The sequence below is a fragment of the Salmo salar genome, chromosome ssa13 (assembly GCF_905237065.1).
Source record: "Salmo salar chromosome ssa13, Ssal_v3.1, whole genome shotgun sequence".
Taxonomy (NCBI): Eukaryota; Metazoa; Chordata; class Actinopteri; order Salmoniformes; family Salmonidae; genus Salmo; species Salmo salar.
In genome coordinates, this window is record NC_059454.1 from 76,991,891 (window position 1) to 77,013,325 (window position 21,435).

General features: G+C 43.2%; 1 protein-coding gene across 1 annotated transcript in view; it reads left to right on the forward strand.

Annotated features, from left to right (window-relative positions):
* The window catches only part of LOC106567995 (polypeptide N-acetylgalactosaminyltransferase 10), a 141,812-nt gene that overhangs the window by 109,104 nt on the left and 11,273 nt on the right, over positions 1 to 21,435 (forward strand). The window contains exons 5-7 of the mRNA XM_014137962.2: positions 12,839 to 13,024; positions 13,213 to 13,396; positions 18,749 to 18,866. Coding sequence (XP_013993437.1) covers positions 12,839 to 13,024; positions 13,213 to 13,396; positions 18,749 to 18,866 — 488 coding nt within the window. The remainder of the gene's footprint in view (positions 1 to 12,838; positions 13,025 to 13,212; positions 13,397 to 18,748; positions 18,867 to 21,435) is intronic.

Consider the following 21,435-nt stretch of genomic DNA (forward strand, 5'->3'; position numbering starts at 1 on the left):
ACTATGAAATAAACACACATGGAATCTTTAGTAACCAAAAAAGTGTTAAACAAATCAAAAACACATTTTATATTTGAGATTCTTCAAAGTAGCCAACCTTTGCCTTGATGACAGCTTTGCACACTCCTGGCATTCTCTCAACCAGCCTCAGGAGGTAGTTACCTGGAATGCATTTCAATTAACAGGTGTGACTTTGTTAATTTGTGGAATTTCCTTCATGCGTTTGAGCCAATCAGTTGTGTTGTGACAAGGAAGGGGTGGTATGCAGAAGATGGACCTATTTGGTAAAAGAGCAAGTCCATATTATGGCAAGAGCAGCTTAAATAAGCCAAGAAAAATTACAGTCCATCATTACTTTAAGACATGAAGGTCAGTCAATCTGGATAATTTCAAGATCTTTGAACTTTTCTTCAAGTGCAGTCGCAAAAACCATCAAGCACTATGATGAAACTGGCTCTCATGAGGACCGCCACAGGAAAGGAAGACCCAGAGTTACCTCTGCTGAAGAGGATAACTTCATTAGTTAACTGCACCTCAGATTGCAGCCCAAATTCATTCTTCACGGAGTTCAAGTAACAGACACATCTCAACTGCTCAGAGGAGTCTGTGTGAATCAGGCCTTCATGTTCAAATTGCTGCAAAGAAACCACTACTAAAGGACACGAAGAAGAGACTTGCTTGGGCCAATACACACAAGCAATGGACGTTAGACCAGTGGAAATCTGTCCTTTGGTCTGATGAGTCCAAATTTGATATTTTTGGTTCCAACTGCCGTGTCTTCGTGAGAAGCAGAGTAGGTGAATGGATGATCTCTGCATGTATGGTTCCCAACGTGAAGCACGGAGGAGTTGTGGAGGTGCTTTGCTGGTGACACTGTCTGTGACTTTATTTAGAATTCAAGGCACACTTAACCAGCATGGCCACCACAGCATTCTGCAGCGAAATGCCATCCCGTTTGGTTTGCGCTCATTTGTTTTTCAACAGGACAATGACCCAACACACCTCCAGGCTGTGGAAGGTTTATTTGAACAAGAAGGAGAGTAATGGAATGCTGCATCAGATAACCTGGCCTCCACAATCACCTGACCTCAACCCTATTAAGATAGTTTGGGATGAGTTGGACCGCAGAGTGAAGCAAAAGCAGCCAACTAGTGCTCAGCATATGTGGGAACTCCTTCAAGGCTGTTGGAAAAGCATTCCTCATGAAATTGGTTGCGAGAATGCCAAGAGTGTGCAAAGCTGTCATCAAGGCAAAGGGTGGTTACTTTGAAGAATCTAAAATCTAAAATATATTTTGATTTGTTTAACACTTTTTTTGGTTACTACATGATTCCATATGTGTTATTTCATAATTTTGATGTCTTCACTATTATTCTACAATGTAGAAAATAGTAAAAATTACGAAAAACCCTCGAATGAGTAGGTGTGTTCAAACTTTTGACTGGTATTGTATATAGATGACTTATAAAGCCAAGCACATTTCAATAGTTAGGCTATTGATCATAGACCTAATTAAGTTGGTTTCCAACATTTTCTGCTGCCTTCGCCACATTGTTCTCAACACCAATATGCTGGTTAACTTTTCTATTATGTACACAGCAACATAAAGGCGCCAATTCATAGGCGCGCTAAAGATTACCGTATGTTTCATAACCGCGTCCTCCTTAGTGTTGCACCATTATTCATACATTAATATAACCATATACCATTTCTGTATCACATGTCTTGGCAATGGACTGTGCTATCGCTCTGGCCTCCGCAATGGACTGTACCATCACTCTGGCCTCCGCAATGCAGTAGTCCAAAACTTATAAAGGCAATGAACCTGCCATATACCCAGTATTCCAAGAAATAAAGGGTAGATGGAGACCGAAGTTTTTAAGTTGTTTTTGTCATATTTACGGGATACGCATGGTATACATCATCCAATGAAATGCTTGCTTGTAGATTCCTTCAAGACAATTCAACAACAATAATAAAATATATGAATATAAAATAAATTGCAGAAGAATAGAATAATACATTTTAGCAGAAGTATAATATAGGAAGACACAATTTATAGTCCAATATTTACATGTGTATTGGGGATGGGTTGGGGGGCAAGTGTATAATAAGAGTGGTAGCAGCAATTGTGATGTGTGTGAAGCATGAATGTACAGTGTATGTGGGCATGCATGAGTGAGTAAGATTCAGAGCAGGTGGTCAGTCCAGTTCAAGTGTTCAGCAGTCTGATGGCTTGTAGATACCAACAGGTTCAGAGACAGTTTCTATCAGACCTCATGCTCCGATACAGTCTGCCTGATGGTAAGGGAGAGAACAGCTCGTGGCAGGGTTGTGTGGGGTCTTTGATGCTGCGTGCTTTCCTCGGGCACCGTTTCAAGTAGATGACCTGGGTGGGTGGGAGTGCGGTCTCAGTGATGAATTGGGCTGTCTTCACCACCTGCTGGAGGGCCTTGCGTTCATGGACGGAGTAATTCCAGTACAAGGCCGTGATGCAAGCGGTCAAGATGCTCTCGATGGTGCAACGGTATTTGGAGAGGCCCCGGGGCGGCATGCCGAAATACTTCAGCTGCCTTAGGAAGTAGAGATGCTGTTGCACCTTATTGTCGAGTGGTGGTGTTGTTGGTCCATGACAGGTCCTCGTGGACGCTGAGGAACTTAACTTGTGACTCTTTCTACTGCAGTCTTGTTGATGTGGATCGGGGCATGTTCCCTCTATTTCCTCAAGTCCACAATCAACTCTTTCTTGTTTGTTGACGGAGAGGTTGTCATGACAGCACAATGTCAGTTCACTTATCTCCTCCCTATAGACTCATTCGATGGTTATCAGGCCTACAACCGGGATGTCGTCAGCAAACTTGATGTTGGTGACGTGCAAAGCCACGCGGTCGTGGGTGAACAGGAAGTACAGCAGAGGACTGAAGACACACCCCTGGGGGCCCCCTGTGTTGAGTCAGTGTGGAGGAGGTGTTGTTGCCAATCACAGCCTGTGGTCTGCCCGTCAGGAAGTCCAGGATCCAGTTGCTGAGGGTGGTGTCCAGACTCAGGGCTCTGAGCTTGGAGGGAACAATAGTATTGAATGCTGAACTGTAGTCGGTGAACAGCATTCTCACATATTTATTCCTCTTGACCAGATGTTTTACGGTCGTGTGAATAGCAGTGGCAATGGTATCTTCCATGGATCTGTTGGAGCAGTAGGCAAATTGAAGTGGGTCCAGTGTGCCTGGCATGCTGGCCTTTATGTGGGCCATGACCAGCCTCTCGAAGACCTTCACCATGAGAGGTGAACGCTATGGGTTGCTTGTTTTTCTTGGGCACTGGGACAGTGGTGGTGTCCTTAAAGCAGTTGTGAACAGGGACAGGTTGAAGATGTCCGAGAAGACGCCCGCCTGCTGGTCAGCACACACACTGACACGGCCAGGGATGCCATCTGGCCTGGCGGCTTTGTGAGTATTCACTATTTTTAGAGCTTTCCTCACGTCTGCCTCAGCAAGCGAGAGCAGCGAGTGTCTTCCTGTATGGCTCAGTATTGTCTTGCTCGTCTGCGAGGTAGGCTTCGGTCGCACAGCTGAATTTGCCTTTGTAGTCTATGAGAGCCTGTAGTCCTTACCACATGCGCCAAGACTGAATTGTCAAACATCAATTCAAGTTTGAGTCTGTTGTCTTTTTGTGCCCCTAATGGATTTGCAAAGCTCGTACCTGCTTGCCTTGTACTCGCCACCGAGTCATCGGGGTTCGTTCTGCTGACATTGAATGCTGCAATACAGGCTCTCATCATTGTACGGGTATGTCCAGATTGTTATTGTGGGTACAACATCAAAATATTTCCTAATAAAGACTGACTATGTATATTCCTCAATGTTGATGGATTGAGTCCTGGGTGAATTCATCTTTGAACATATTCTAATCGGTATTCTCAAAACAATCCTGCAGCATTGAGTCTGCCTCTGTCCAGCGCCACACTATTCTCTGTGTTGGTGGCTCCCTCTTGAGTTGCTGCTTGTAGTCGTGTAGGAACAGAGACGAGATCTGATTGGCCGAAGTGGGGACGGGATGGCTATGTACGTGTCACAGATGTTTGTGTATACATTGTCAAGCACGCTGGATCCTCTTGTGGGGCTGGATAAATATTGGGGATATTTTGGGAAAATGTGTTTTAGCCGGACTTGGTTGAGGTCACGTGTGACAGTAAGGACTGTTTCCGGGTGAGAGGATTCTGGCTGTCTAATGATCTTGTACAGTTCGCTGAGTGACGCATTGGCGTTTGCTTGTGGCGGTTTGTACACATCTGTGATAATATCACACTTGAATTCCCTCTGCATATAGTGGGGTCGGAATTTTAGCATCAGAAACTCCAGGTCAAGTGAACAGGAGCTCCCGATGTTTTGACCTTCGGTACACCGGAATTGTTTGAGGAAACATACCCCTGTTGTCCCTCTGCGATTGAAGCCTTGCTCTGAGTTCACAAAGTGTATTTTCCAGCAATTGGACATTAGCCACCAGGATACTAAGAAGAGGAGGCTGTGTAGCCCGTCTCTTGGATTCCCCATTTCCTTCCTCTTTGTCGCCCTTGCCTTAGATCATCTCGGCCAGGAGCAACAGGCAAGCCTGCTGTGCGGGGAACAAAAGAGTAAAAGTAGTATTCCGGTTCTGGGAGGCTGAGAGAAGTGTAGTTTCCAATAAATGATCCAGAAGTATTTTGATCGTAGGAAATTATTGCATGAACATTCTGAGCAAACAAAGTAGTAATTAACGCAAAATTAGCCATAGAAAAAAGTTGAGCAGGGACCGACAAGACGCGCGCCCTCTTAAGCGCCACTGTCAAAAATTAGGTACTGTGGGTATCATAAGTATTCACCCCCACCCCCCTTGGATTTCTTCACATTTTGTGACAGTCGGATAAAAATGTATTTATTAGTTTTTTTTGTCAATTTATTTTATTTTTTAATTTAACCTTTGTTTAACCAGGTAGGCAAGTTGAGAACAAGTTCTCATTTACAACTGCGACCTGGCCAAGATAAAGCAAAGCAGTTCGACACATACAACAACACAGAGTTACACATGGAGTAAAACAAACATACAGTACAAAACAAGTCTATATACAATGTGAGCAAATGAGGGGAGGTAAAGGCAATAGAAAGGCCACGGTGGCGAAGTAAATACAATATAGCAATTAAAAAACACTGGAATTGTAGATTTGCAGTAGGTGAATGTGCAAAGTAGAAATACTGGGGTGCAAGGGAGAAAAATAAATACAGTAGGGGATGAGGTAATTGTTTGGGCAATTTATAGATGGGCTATGTACAGGTGCCGTGATCTGTGAGCTGCTCTGACAGCTGGTGCTTAAAGCTGGTGAGGGAGATAAGCGTTTCCAGTTTCAGTGATTTTTGTAGTTCGTTCCAGTCATTGGCAGCAGAGAACTGGAAGGAGAGGCGGCCAAAGGAGGAATTGGCCCTGGGGGTGACCAGTGAAATACACCTGCTGGAGCGCGTGCTACGGGTGGGTGCTGCTATGGTGACCAGCGAGCTGAGATAAGGTGGGACTTTACCTAGCAGGGTCTTGTAGATGACCTGGAACCAGTGGGTTTGGCGACGAGTATGAAGCGAGGGCCAGCCAACGAGAGCGTACAGGTCGCAGTGGTGGGTAATATATGGGGTTTTGGCGACAAAACGGATGGCACTGTGATAGACTGCATCCAATTTGTTGAGTAGAGTGTTGGAGGCTATTTTGTAAATCACATCACCGAAGTCGAGGATCGGTAGGATGGTCAGTTTTACAAGGGCATGTTTGGCAGCATGAGTGAAGGATGCTTTGTTGCGAAATAGGAAGCAAATTCTAGATTTAACTTTGGATTGGAGATGTTTGCTGTGAGTCTGGAAGGAGAGTTTACAGTCTAACCAGACACCTAGGTATTTATAGTTGTCCACATATTCTAAGTCAGAACCGTCCAGAGTAGTGATGCTGGGCGGGCGGGCAGGTGTAGGCAGCGATCGGTTTCGGTCAGTGATCTATACAAAATACTCTGTCAATGTGGAAGGTTCTTTTTTATTTAAAGATTAGTTGGGAACACCTTTTGGCAGCAAGTGTCTTCTTGGGTAAGTCTCTAAGAGACATTATTATTTTCAATATTCTTTTTCAAGCTCTGTCAAGGTGTTGGGGGTCATTGCTAGACAGCTATTTTCAAGTCTTGCCATAGATTTTCAAGCAGATTTAAGTCAAAACTGTAACTTGGCCACTCAGGAACATTCACTTTTATTGGTAAGCAACTCCAATGTAGATTTGGCTTTGTGTTGTGGGTTATTATCCTGCTGAAAGGTGAATTTCTTCTCCCAGTGTCTAGTGTAAAGCAGACTGAAGCAGGTTTTCCTCTAGGAGTTTGCCTGTGTTTAGCTCCATATCGTTTATTTTATCCTGAAAAAAAACTCCTCAGTCTTTGAGGATTTCAAGCATACCCATGCCATGATGCAGTCGCCACCATGCTTGAAAATAAGCAGGCAGTTAGTCAGTGTTGTGTTGGATTTGCCTGAAACATAAGGCTTTGCATTTAGGACAAAGTGTATTCCTTTGTCGTGTTTTTGTTGTTGCAGTATTACTTTAGTGACTTTTTGCATACAGGATGCATGTTTTTGATACATTTTTTTTCTGTATGTTTGTATTATTCTTTTCACTCTGTCATTTAGGTCATTATTGTAGAGTAACTACAATGATATTGATCCATCCTCAGTTTTCTCCCATCACAACCATTCAATTCCGTAGCTATTTTAAAATCACCAATGGCCTCATGGTGACATCCCTGACAGTTTCCTTCCTGTCCTGCAGCTCAGTCTAGAAGGACGATTGTGTCTTTGTGTCTGGGTGGTTTACTACCTCATCCGCAGCAAAATTATTAACTTGACTGTGCCTAAAGAGATATTCAATGTCTGTTATTGTTACCCATCTACCAATCACTGCCCTTTGTGGCTTTCGAAAAGCTCCCAGGTCTTTGTAGTTGAGTCTGTGCTTGAAATGTAATACTTGACTGAGGGACCTTACAGCTGTTGTATGTATGGGGGACAGAGGAAGGGGTAGTGATTTAAATCACATCAACCCATATTATTTCAGTCCATTTAACTTATGTAATTTGTTAACCCATATTTTACTCCTGAACTAATTTAAGGGGTTAATAGTTATGCAACAACTACATTTTAGTTATACATTTTTTATAAAGTTGTAGAATTTGCTCTTCACTCTGACATTGGAGTATTTTGTGTAGACCAATGACAAAAAATAACAATTAAATCTATTTCAGTCCCACTTTGTAACGCAACAAAATGTGTAAAAATCCAAGGTGAGTAAATACTTATAATACCCACTGTATGTACTCATGTAAAACAACTTTTAGTTTTCACCCTGTAAGTTTTACTGTGGTGTCGGATGGAATAACTCAGTAATGTGTCTGCATCTGGGCACTTCTGCGAGAGAGGGAATGAGGAAGAGGGAACACAGGAGAGGGGGAGAATCGGATGGATTTCATTACTGGCTTGCTCAAGTATATTGAAGAGACAGGATATGGGACTCTCCTCTGTGGCTGGAAGAGGGAGGTGATGGTTAGTGTGAGGGGGGCAGGAGAGGTTTGATGGAAATTTGCCTTCAATCGCCTTAATCCATTATGAGGGCCTTAATGTGAATTTTATGTAATCAGTGTCGAGTTCATTTGGTTGCACATAGATGGTGTTAATGTCTTTCTGTAACGCACTGACCTTGAAGCATGAGGCGAACGGAGAACAACCAAATCCATATACGTCATGTTATATTATCCAGTCAGAATGGCCAGGTGGTTATTGTAAAAGAGAATGTTCTCTGTGAACTGAATGTAGGCTTATGTTTAACTCTCCTGGATTGATTAAGCGGCGTTGCTACTGCTCTGAAAATATATTTGAGATTGGGAGAAACGTGTTGAAAAAACACCACTACCAATAACTCATTTTCTTCTTCCTTCTATGCTAGAGTAGTTCTTGAGGCTATTTATCTACGCTATGAATTACATTTCTAAAGGATTGCTTAAATACCTTTTGTCACAATTTAACCCGTCCTCTTGTTCTTATAACATTGCCAATATGTTAATTGTCTTACTAAAGATACTCACTGAAGAGTGAAGACTACAAATGAAGTGACGCGAGTCCTGTGCTGTAAAAGTATTTTTTTTTAAGCATTGACAGTAAAATAATAAGGTCTCGAGGGATTAGTGTGGCCATGACACAGGGCTCTACAGTGCTACCATTTTGGTCGCATATGCTCATAAATGTCCCTGTGGAAATCTAATTAGCATAATGAAAAACTCCCCATAAAAATCCATCAGTTTAAGCTAGAGGTATCTGTTTTTTTGCATTGGATGCATCTCTGCACCGTATCCGCCGATGTCGCACTTCCGCATCTGCGGTGAAAGAGCTAGAGTGGTGTTTGTCAGACCATGAGACATCCTGAAAATCAGTCTTCTTACAAAATCGTCTGTAGCGTTTCCTCTATGGAAGGTGAGACAATCAAGAACATAATGGTGTTCTCCATTTTGCTTTACGACGCCCACAAGTGTCTTGGGATTCGTCTGAAGTTGGTATAGTTGATCTGCCAACTTCTGTCTGTAGGGTCCGAAAAGTTTGGGCTACCAACTAATAGACTCTCACAAACACGTTGGTTGTTTTGCTCTAGGATGCCGTTTTCATGACTCGTCTGGAGGTCCCCCGGGAACCAGTTGAAAAAAATGTATGAAAGTATACATTCAGAAAGTATTCAGACCCTTTCGCTTTTTCCACATTTTGTTACGTTACATCCTTATTCTAAAAGGGGTCTGAATACTTTCCGAATGCACTGTAGCTTAGTAGGACCCCCCCCCCCCCCTCGTTAAATACATGTAAAAATATATACTGCTCCAAAAAATAAAGGGAACACTTAAACAACACATCCTAGATCTGAATGAAAGAAATAATCTTATTAAATACTTTTTTCTTTACATAGTTGAATGTGCTGACAACAAAATCACATAAAAATAATCAATGGAAATCCAATTTATCAACCCATGGAGGTCTGGATTTGGAGTCACACTCAAAATTAAAGTGGAAAACCACACTACAGGCTGATCCAACTTTGATGTATTGTCCTTAAAACAAGTCAAAATGAGGCTCAGTAGTGTGTGTGGCCTCCACGTGCCTGTATGACCTCCCTACAACGCCTGGGCATGCTCCTGATGAGGTGGCGGATGGTCTCCTGAGGGATCTCCTCCCAGACCTGGACTAAAGCATCCGCCAACTCCTGGACAGTCTGTGGTGCAACGTGGCGTTGGTGGATGGAGCGAGACATGATGTCCCAGATGTGCTCAATTGGATTCAGGTCTGGGGAACGAGCGGGCCAGTCGATAGCATCAATGCCTTCCTCTAGCAGGAACTGCTGACACACTCCAGCCACATGAGGTCTAGCATTGTCTTGCATTAGGAGGAACCCAGGGCCAACTGCACCAGCATATGGTCTCACAAGGGGTCTGAGGATCTCATCTCGGTACCTAATGGCAGTCAGGCTACCTCTGGCGAGCACATGGAGGGCTGTGCGGCCCCCCAAAGAAATGCCACCCCACACCATGACTGACCCACCGCCAAACCGGTCATGCTGGAGGATGTTGCAGGCAGCAGAATGTTCTCCATGGCGTCTCCAGACTCTTTCATGTCTGTCACGTGCTCAGTGTGAACCTGCTTTCATCTGTGAAGAGCACAGGGCGCCAGTGGCGAATTTGCCAATCTTGGTGTTCTCTGGCAAATGCCAAACGTCCTGCACGGTGTTGGGCTGTAAGCACAACCCCCACCTGTGGACGTCGGGCCCTCATACCACCCTCGTGGAGTCTGTTTCTGACCGTTTGAGCAGACACATGCACATTTGTGGCCTGCTGGAGGTCATTTTGCAGGGCTCTGGCAGTGCTCCTCCTGCTCCTCCTTGCACAAAGGCAGAGGTAACGGTCCTGCTGCTGGGTTGTTGCCCTCCTACAGCCTCCTCCACGTCTCCTGATGTACTGGCCTGTCTCCTGGTAGCGCCTCCATGCTCTGGACACTACGCTGACAGACACAGCAAACCTTCTTGCCACAGCTCGCATTGATGTGCCATCCTGGATGAGCTGCACTACCTGAGCCACTTGTGTGGGTTGTAGACTCCGTCTCATACTACCACTAGAGTGAAAGCACCGCCAGCATTCAAAAGTGACCAAAACATCAGCCAGGAAGCATAGGAACTGAGAAGTGGTCTGTGGTCCCCACCTGCAGAACCACTCCTTTATTGGGGGTGTCTTGCTTATTGCCTATAATTTCCACCTGTTGTCTATTCCATTTGCATTTGTCAATCAGTGTTGCTTCCTAAGTGGACAGTTTGATTTCACAAAAGTGTGATTGACTTGGAGTTACATTGTGTTGTTTAAGTGTTCCCTTTATTTTTTTGAGCAGTATATACATATACATACATACATACATACATACATACATACATACATACATACATACATACATACATACATACATACATACATACATACATACACACACAGTGGCAAGAAAAAGTATGTGAACCCTTTGGAAATGCCTGGATTTCTGCATAAATTGGTCATAAAATTTGATCTGATCTTCATCTGCGTCACAATGATAGACAAACACAGTTTGCTTAAACTAATAACACACAAACAAATATAAGTTTTCATGACTTTATTGAACACACTGTGTAAACATTCACAGTGCAAGGTGGGAAAAGTATGTGAACCCTTGGATTTAGTAACTGGTTGACCCTCCTTTGGCAGCAAAAACCTCAACCAAACGTTTTCTGTAGTTACAGATCAAACCTGCACAACGGTCAGGTGGAATTTTGGACCATTCCTCTTTACAAAACTTTTTCAGTTCAGCAATATTCTTGGGATGTCTGGTGTGAACTGCTTCCTTGAGGTCATGTCACAGCATCTCAATCGGGTTGAGGGTCAGGACTCTGACTGGGCCACTCCAGAAGGTGTATTTTCTTCTGTTGAAGCCATTCTGTTGTTGATTTACTTCTGTGTTTTGGGTCGTTGTCCTGTTGAGCTTCAATTGGCGGACAGATAACCTAACATTCTTCTGCAAAATGTATTGATAAACTTGAATTCATTTTTCTGTCGATGATAGCAAGCTGTTCAGGCCCTGAGGCAGCAAAGCAGCCCCAAACCATGATGCTCCCTCCACCATACTTTACAGTTGGGATACATTTTTGATGTTGGTGTGCTGTGCCTTTTTTTCTCCACACAGTGTTGTGTGTTCCTTCCAAACAACTCAACTGTAGTTTCATCTGTCCACAGAATATTTTGCCAGTAGCGCTGTGGAACATCCAGGTGCACTTTTGCAAACTTCAGAAGTGCAGCAATGATTTTTTTGGACAGCAGTGGCTTCTTCCATGGTGTCCTCCCATGAACACCATTCTTGTTTAGTGTTGATGTAGACTCGTCAACAGAGATGTTAGCATGTTCCAGAGATTTCTGTAAGTCTTTAGCTGACACACTAGGATTCTTCTTAACCTCATTGAGCATCCTGAGCTGTGCTCTTGCAGTCATCTTTGCAGGATGGCCACTCCTAGGGAGAGTAGCAACAGTGCTGAACTTTCTCCATTTATAGACAATTTATCTTACTGTGGACTGATGAACATCAAGGCTTTTAGAGATCCTTTTGTAACCCTTTCCAGCTTTAAGCAAGTAAACGATTCTTAATCTTAGGTCTTCTGAGATCTCTTTTGTTCGAGTCATGGTTCACATCAGGCAATGGTTCTTGTGAATAGTAAACTCAAATTTTGTGAGTGCAGCTCTAACCAACATCTCCAATCTCGTCTCATTGATGATTGGAATCCAGGTTAGCTGACTCCTGACTCCAATTAGCTTTTGGAGAAGTCATTAGACTTGGGGTTCACATACTTTTTCCAACCTACACTGAATCTTTAAATGATGTATTCAGTATAGACAAGAAACATATCAGATAAAATTTGATGACCAATTTATGCAGAAATCCAGGTAATTCCAAAGGGTTCACATATATACTTTTTCTTGCTGCTGTGGATATGGATATATCTATATAGATATCTATATATCTATATCCTGATCTTTTTTATCACTCAGATATAGGAACCACACTTAAGAACAAACTTCCTTTAGATTTTTTCAGGGGACTATCTGTTGGTCCATGTTCTGAATCAGTTATTTAATGTGTTTCTATGGCCTAATAGCAGTAAAGCCAAAATAAATGTTTCATCAAAAAAATATATGTTATTTTATTTTGATACTTCAAGGGGTATTAAAATTGAAAATCAAATAGCAAAATGAGCCTTGGTAGAACCCCCTCCCCCAGCTTAGACTAATGGATTAATACCTAGAATATTTTTCATTGTACTCCTACATTTCTGTATGTGCTCCTACATTTTAACTTAGGAGCACATGTGCTCCTTGTATAGAAATGTCAGCGTAGAGCCCTTTGACATGTTTGTTGAAGCAGCTATCCATGTCTGTTATGCCTGTAGACTTTTTCTTCATATTCATGTGGGGAAGCATGCTTTTGTAAACACTCACTGCAGCAGTCGAAGGTCTTCTTTGGCCATGTCTTTATGCGCACCGTTCCTTATTAACCACTCTCCATGCGCATGTTAATCTCTCCTTGTCCACAAAGCACCTGAAAAAAATCTGTTTCCATATGTGTGTTTGTCCTTTTGTGTGGATGGGTCTGTCCTCCAGATCTCCTGGACTCCTTACTAAAGCGATGCAGTGTGCATATGTGTGTCTGCATGCATGTTCTGTGTGTGTTGTAACTCGTCTCTCTCCCTGTAGAGCACCTTAAGGCGTCTCTGGAGGAGTACATGGTGCGGATGCCCAAGGTGAGGATCTTGCGCACCAAGAAGAGGGAGGGGCTCATCAGGACACGTCTGCTGGGGGCGGCAGCCGCCAAGGGAGAGGTCATCACTTTCCTCGACTCGCACTGTGAAGCCAACGTCAACTGGCTGCCCCCGCTGCTGGGTGAGTCATTCTGTTAGAACGCACTGAGCTTTGCTATGGAGATGCTTTCTGGTCATTCTGTGGAAGATGAATATAATTACTTATCTGTACAATGTGCCCATTACCTTGTCCAAAGGGGGGACATTTCACGGTAACACTGATGTTTGTTTGACTTTGGCCGTGTACCTCTTTCTCTCTCGCTCTCTCAGACCGTATCGCCACAAACAGGAAGTCCATTGTCTGTCCGATGATCGACGTGATCGACCATGACAACTTTGGCTACGAGACACAGGCCGGTGACGCCATGCGAGGAGCGTTTGACTGGGAGATGTACTACAAACGCATCCCCATCCCCTCTGAGCTGTCAAAAGAGGACTCTAGCGAACCCTTCGAGTGAGTATTACTGGACCAGACAACATATCAGGGCCCAGCAAATCAGCACATGGGGTGCAAAAGTCAAGTCCATGCTAGTGTGAAGGACTCCATGGCTACTGGCCTGTTAGACAATATGCTCCCCTCTTTCATTGCAAGATGAGGCAAGGCTTCCCTGGGCTCCACGCTTCTGTGAGCGTTCCCTTGGAGGTCAATAGACAGAAATTGGGAATATCAACTAAATTGTGACTCTGAATATTCATGGTCGATTAAATGGGATTCTAATTCTTACAGTGATACAGGATAGCATGATGAAAATCTGAGGGATGGAGGGAGGGGTGGAATAGGAACGACATGGTACCAGTGAGGGAGTAACGTTGGACGAGCAGACCTATTTTGCTTTACATAAAACATCACTGTCTCCACGGTTACCTTCCTTCCTTATCTGTGCGGTGCAGCCTGCGGATTCACGGCTGTTGACTGCCAAAGACTTCTGCCATTTTGAATGCTCCAAAACAGAACCATTTGCCCTTGGAAGTAAAAAAAAAAAAATGAACTTGGCTGTTACCGTTCTAGCTACTTCAGGATTTTTCCTTATGCTTGGGAAGCCCCGGAATGCACTGAGCTTCCAGCCTCCCACTATCTGCCCTGTTTCCTTAATTGATCATCCTAACAGAGAGGCTTAGGACCCAAATGTGTGCCTGCCTGTCTTCCTCCCTGTCCGGCTCTTTCTCTCATGAGTCAGAGTGAAATGTCAAGCTTTTCTCACCCCCTACAATATCAATACAGTGAGGGTTCATCTCTGCCTCCAATTTAGAGATGGAGGGGGCCACTGATATCCATGACAGCCCATGGCGTTCATGCGGGAAGTGTGTGTTGCCAGGGCCTGTTCTGTTGGGAGGGCCTGTAATGTGAGACGGAGACAGTAGTGTGTCTCACTTGGACACCTTGCCTGGTTAATTGTCTCCCTCTGACAGCCCTTCCAGTCAGGGACACCTCTCCAGTGTGTCCCCCCAAATCCTGTCTGCCTTTACGGGCCGTCGATAAACACTACATGCATCATTACCTGTCTGCAACTCTGATTTATTAGAACCCGTCGGATGAGTTTGAATGTCCAGAGAGTGACGGCTCATCAAATCACGGAGGTGCAAATGACTACCCTTTTCGCCCCAAATGGATACACACATAATTAATACTTAGCCAAATGTGTATCTCTGACACACACACACACACACACACACACACACACGTTTTGACATGACTATGTACACTGAGTGTACAAAACATTAAGAACACCTTCCTAATACTGAGCAGCACCCCCTTTTGCACTCAGAACAGGCTCAATCCGTCGGGGCATGGACAGTAGCCCATCTGTTGCTCTATACAATTTGTGTCAGCCTCCTTTGTCTTCTCATCAATTACCCGTTTTCGACCACTGGCCTGCCGTTAACTGGATGTCCTTTGGGTGGTGGACAATTATTGATACACATGGGCAAACTGTTGAGCGTGAAAAGGCACTTAAACCTTTTGTCTTTCCCATTCACCCTCTGAATGGCACACATACATAATCCATGTCTCAATTGTAACCAACCGCCTTGATTCAGTCTTATGTATCAAAATTTGAAATTGTTTTTTTTTTTTACATTGGATAAAAGCAGACCACAAAGGTACAAAATGATATATCATGCACTGCATTTGAGGAACAATGGGAAAGTAATTCTGCTTTGAAAGTTGATAAACTTGTAACCTCACTTTTAAGACACGGGCCTTGTTAATGTTTTGGTAGCAACTGGAGAGCTCTTTGTCTACATCTATTCAGCGTCGTTCACACCCTCTTAGGCTTTAGCCCAACCCATCTCTTTAAGGGTTGATCCGAACGTTCTGACCTCACAACGGCAATCAAGCACCCAAGCTAACATTGACTAGCTTGCTAGCTACTTCCAGACACAAATGAGAGAACTCCCCACTCTGACCATTTTACTCGCCCTAGCAGAGCTGGTTAGGCAGTTTTCATGTTATCCGGAGCGTTGGTGGCTGTAACTTTGCCGCTGGCAACAATTTAATTATACTTTTTTGCCGACGTTTACTGCCACAGGCCATATTCAACGGGTATTGAGCGCTCTCAGACGAGAGTGCTGTGAAATCGGGGAAGATGGCCAGACTGTATTTACAAATGCACTCGAAATGGTTACTTGCATAGTGTAGTCTTTTTTGTTAAGACATGTAGCTAGCTAGCTAGGTAAACAATGAACCATAATCCCAACTCATGACGTTGCTACCCTGCATGAATCGGCTGGTAATTAACCAACCGGGTTCAATTTTAGCTAGCTAACATTAGGCTATAACTAGCCAAGCAAATTGCTCTGAGATACGAATAATAAGATCATACATGTAACGTTAGGTAGCGAGCCAGCCAGCTAACATTAGCTAGCTAGCTAGTACACTTTAACTTGAAATGAAAATGACTTTGTCGAAATGAGAAATGTGTAATATCTGAAAATGTAGCTAGCTGGACTATCTTACCCGTGGTCTGAAATTGGAGTAGATAGCCAGAGTGAATTTACCAGCTATGTCTATCAACAGTTGTCACAGTGACATTCTATTGAAATGGATACTTGCATAGTGGTAGGCTGGACACATTACATTTTCAACAACGCTTTTTTCTGATAACTAGTTCATTACATCCGCTGTGGAGCCCAGTTTCATAATATGACCATATTTCTCAGCTGCTTGCCGTTGTTTTGAAGTAATCACGATAAAACAGGCCTTATTTTAGGGCATTTTTCACCCTGCCAGCTCCTATTAGTTCTATTGAGCACCGTGGCACCAACTTGCCTTCCGAACATTCTATTCCCAGCTTATTGTTCTACATCACAATGCCTGCTTTGCTACTGTTGACAATGAGATCTGCTCATGTTTTTTATAGTTCAAATGTAAACAAAATAAAAATAAAATACTCATGGAGCTCTGAGGTCGCCCCATTGATTCCTATAGGCTAAATGTAGGTGTAACAGTATAGCTTCTGTCCCTCTCCTCGCCCCTACCTGGGCTCGAACCAGGGGCCCTCTGCACACATCTACAACAGTCAACCTCGAAGCATCGTTACCTATCGCTCCACAAAAGCCGCGGCCCTTGCAGTGTAAGGGGAACAACTGCTTCAAGGTCTCAAAGCGAGTGAAGTCACCAATTTGAAACGCTATTAGCGCGCACCCGCTAACTAGCTAGCCATTTCAAACCGGTTACATAGGCATGTCTGTCTATTTCGCCAAATATCTCGCAATGTGTAAATTTAGATTTTTTTAAAGTCTGACGCCATTTTAATCATGAGAATCTCCTCTATCTAATTATGTAAGTCTGGGCAGCGAGCTCGGTTGTCATCAAATGCTAGCCCCAAAATATTTTTTGCCCTTGGAACGCTGTGCTCTCCCAATTGTTTTCCTTTGGAGAGGCATGCCGGTCTATTTCGCCAAATATCTCACAATGTGTATATTTTGATTTTTTTCATGACAAGCACCATTTTAATCAGGAGAATCTCTTCTTTGTAATTATGTAAGTCTGGGCAGCGAGCTCGTTTGTCATCGATCACTAGACCAGAAATAGTCTGAAGTTTTCATTTTTTCCCTGCTTTCTCATTACGCCGACATAAGCACAGTTGACACCATCGAGGTGCGGATGTTTACTTTCTACACAAGTTGTTTTTTTCCAGTTTCGTCCAATGAACAGATTGTAGTGGTAAAATAAAAAGGGATACATTTTTTGTGCCATTTAGGCTAAATGGAATTCTAAGCATCACTCCAGTCAAAACAGGCTCTGCGAACGTTGGATTCCATTAATTTGCTATAGGCTCGCGCTAGTGTTCCAGCTTAGCCGACATTCTTTTGCTGTTTTTCAGCCTTGGGTGAATTTAGACTCGTTCTATTGTCCAGCCTAATAGTGGAGTCTTTTGTTAAGACATATGTAGCTAGCTAGCTAAACAATGAACCATAATCCCAACTCATGACGTTACTACCCTGCATGAATCGGCAGATAGTTAATCAACCAGGTTCAGTGTTAGCTAGCTAACATTAGACTATAACTAGCCAAGCAAATGGCTGAGATACGAATAATAAGCTCAGACACATAACGTTAGCTAGCGAGCCAGCCAGCTAACTTTAGCTAGCTAGCTAACAGTACACTTTAACTTGAAATGAAAACGACTTTGTCAAAATTATAAATGTGTAATATCTGAAAATGTAGCTAGCTAGACTATCTTACCCGTATACATCATGGTTGGACGCTTCTCCCTGTCACGGATGCCATGGTTGCCCAGTTTGAAGAATGTAATCCGGAGACAGGTGTTTTCTCCATCTCCTTAGCTATCATACTCTAATTCCACTGATATCAAAACTCGGTCCTCCAGAAGGTGGAGAGCAACACTTATGCAGTTCTACTAAACAACATATTTTTGAAAAAGCCCCGTTAGACAGGATTACCTACACATACTAACCAGCTCAAATAAACAAAAGCATGCTAATATGGCAGACCAATCCGAACTCATCTCTCGGCATGTCCAGCCCACTCATTATCTCAGCCAATCATTGGTAGCAGGAAGGTTGCTGTCTTTTTCTGTGGCTAAACCAACTAGGCTCGTAATTTGGATAATTTTATTCGTATTTACAGATGGCATACAAGTTTGTTATTAAGGCACATGAATTACATAGATTACGTTCAAGTGGCGATCGTGTGAAGTAATGACCTTCGACATACGCCTAGTTTCCTGAAACGGGTCACAATTGTCTTGAGGCTTAAAAATCCTTCTTTAACCCGTCTCCTCCCCTTCATCTACACTGATTGAAGTGGATTGTGACATCAAGAAGGGATCATAGCTTTCACGAGGTCAGTCTGTTTTGTATACTCTGTGTACATCCTTGGGGTTCACAGCAAGACTTAGGCCCTTATTTTCATTCCATGCCACTTGAGGGAAGCGATCCTACTGTAGAGCTGGAGTGTCATTATGTGTTTCCCATTATGCATTGAGTATGACACCTATTATGCCAGTCAGGTTCAGCCATGGTTGATGGTTTAATTGTTTCTGTGTTGTTCAGAGAACCCCCGGGAAAAGCTGAGCCGGGTGCACATAACTCTCAAATTGAGTCTAGTTGCGTTATAAAGCCTTCGTCTGGCAGAAACAGTCTATAAAGACGACTGTAAACCGCGGGCCTGCCATTGCCGCCACCTTTCCTTACTGATTTACACACTTTTCATTTGTATGAATATCTTCCTGTCCTTTTGGCTGGTCTGAAAGCAGTGATTTGCTTTAAAGGACAGTGTCATCATGTTGGGGTGTGAGTGTGACCGGTATTGGCATTGTATACCCCCCCTCTTGTCCTTGAGGTCTCCTGTGATGGCTGGTGGACTCTTCGCCGTGGACAGAAAGTGGTTCTGGGAGTTGGGAGGATATGACACAGGACTGGAGATCTGGGGAGGAGAGCAGTACGAGATCTCTTTCAAGGTAAAATGCCACAATGACACTAGACATTAAGACGGCTTTGTTGTTTTTGGGAAGATTACCTTATTGACTTACAGCTGTGTTCTTGTATTTTTTGTCCTGGAGATGCACAGGGTGTTCAGGCTTTTGTTCCAACCCTAGTACAACTGTAACACTTCATAATAAGGGGCTTCATAATAAGTTGGTCCCGTGTGGCTCAGTTGGTAGAGCATGCGCTTGCAACTCCAGGGTTGTAGGTTCGAGTCTCACCGAAGACAAGTACAAAAATGTATGCACTCACTACTGTAAGTTGCTCTGGATAAGAGTGTCTGCTAAATGGCAAATGGATAAGATGCCTAGTTGAGTCAGGTATGTCAGTGCTGGGCTGGAACAAATGCTTGCACATCCTGTAGTTCTCCAGGACCAGGGTTGAAGAACACCAAATCTCACCACCAACATGCTGAAGCTAGTTTTATCAGAAGCCCATTAACTAACGAGCTCTAAGGCAATGGTGGAAGTTGGCATTTAGATTTCACCTCATGTTTCAATCATTTTGGTCCAAATCTGCTCTGCTTCACCGAGAGCAACCCATCCTCTCATCCTTCCTCTCATCAAATGAAAGAGGTTGATTTGCCGTCTAGTCTCTTGACAGATCTCAGGCCTGGTCTGGGAATAGGACGGAGACCAAAATGTTAAAAGCGGCCCAGAATTCACTCGGATCATTCTGTAGCCTTTTACCGATGTAATGCTGACTCCACTGTTGGAATGCAGAGAGAAACTGATATAAAAGGATAATAATACCATGGCAGAGACAAGAGAATATTCTCTTTGTTGCTGTCAGATGATACTTTCGTAATATAGCCAAATGAAAAGACATACACTTGTCCTGGCCGACTTGCACTGATTTTGCTGATAAACACTTTGTTGAGGGAAAATGTACTTGCTACGATTATGATATGTTGTCTCACCTAGCTATCTTAAGGCGAATGCATAAGAGTATCTGCTAAAGTATTATCTTAATGTAAATGTAACCACAAACATTAAATAACTATAAATAGCACTTTACATTTGCCAAAACACACCCCTCAGTTGACAAATGCATATGTTAGGCCCCACTGTGGGCAGAGAGAAAGAGGTTATGGAGTGCTGCTTTGGTAACTGTCATTGGCTGTAGTGTGTTATAGGTTCTCTATTGTAGACTGCCCACCCTGCTCCGTACCACTGGTTTTAGAGGTCGTCAATAGAGGTGGAGGGATTAGCAGCGCTGCACACTAATCCACTGACTGCACTCTGCTAAAACGTTTGATCCCACTTTCTCATTAAATATATATGTTTTTAGAGAAGACATAACATGCCAAGTGGAGTGTGTTGGTCAGGGAGGGCACAGGGTTCAAAGGTCAGGCAAAGTGACCCTGCCTTGGATGCTAAAGTGATAGGAGTAGGATGAAGTTAACACTAACATCCATTGTAGGGTCAGATATATGTTGTATTCCCCGAATGCAGGGATCATCAACTAGATTCAGCCGATGATCAGAGGGCCGAAACATAATTACAAATCATTTGTAGACTGCAAATTGACCTCAAGAAGCCCAAACAGATATAACATTTGACTAAAACATAATCACTTCAAACCTTGCCTACATTTCAATACGAACATATATACCCTAAAACTTAAATTAAACGCTGAGTCTCAAATAGCCACCTGTCCCTTTTTAATAGCTGGGCAGTGGCACACATTTCAGCAAATAAGTGCCAGATTCAAATAGACTCCGTGTCTAAAATGAATTGTTTGCGAGGTTACCATGCATTACCATGAATTGTTTACAAGGGTTAATGTTTGATTTGTTACATTAAAGTATTCAGTAATGACTCAAAAAAATTATGGCATTAATCTGTTTTTATCGGCAGTAAGAAACTGCTAGCCATTGGCTGCTAACATCTTAGAACTGCTAGCTTAACTGGCAAGCACAAAAACAGTTAGCTTTGTGAGTACAGACCAGACTATGAGAGGAGCGGAGTGTGCCCAATTTGACTGGAGTTTCCAAAAGTCTGGAGCATAGGCCTTCTCGCCCGCTCCAATTTCATTCCAGTACCGGTAGCGCTCACTTCACGGTTTATTTCTATTTATTTGGTTGTTTTTAGGGGGTAGATCAGCTTTAATATTGCAGATTGTGGCTTCTATCAATGTAATTGTCTGCATCACTTCCAATCCCCCACATAGTTTTTGTGTACACTTTTTTTTTAAATAGAAAAACACACCTACTCATTCAAGGATTTTTCTACATTGCAGAATAATAGTGAAGACATCAAAACTATGAAATAACACATATGGAATCATGTAGTAACCAAAAAAAGTGTTAACCTGTTGGGGATAGGGGGCAGTATTTGTACGGCCGGATAAAAAAACGTACCCGATTTAATCTGGTTACTACTCCTGCCCAGTAACTAGAATATGCATACAATTGTTTGATTTGGATAGAAAACACCCTAAAGTTTCTAAAACTGTTTGAATGGTGTCTGTGAGTATAACAGAACTTATTTGGCAGGCCAAAACCTGAGAAGATTCCAAACAGGAAGCGCTCTCTCTGACTAT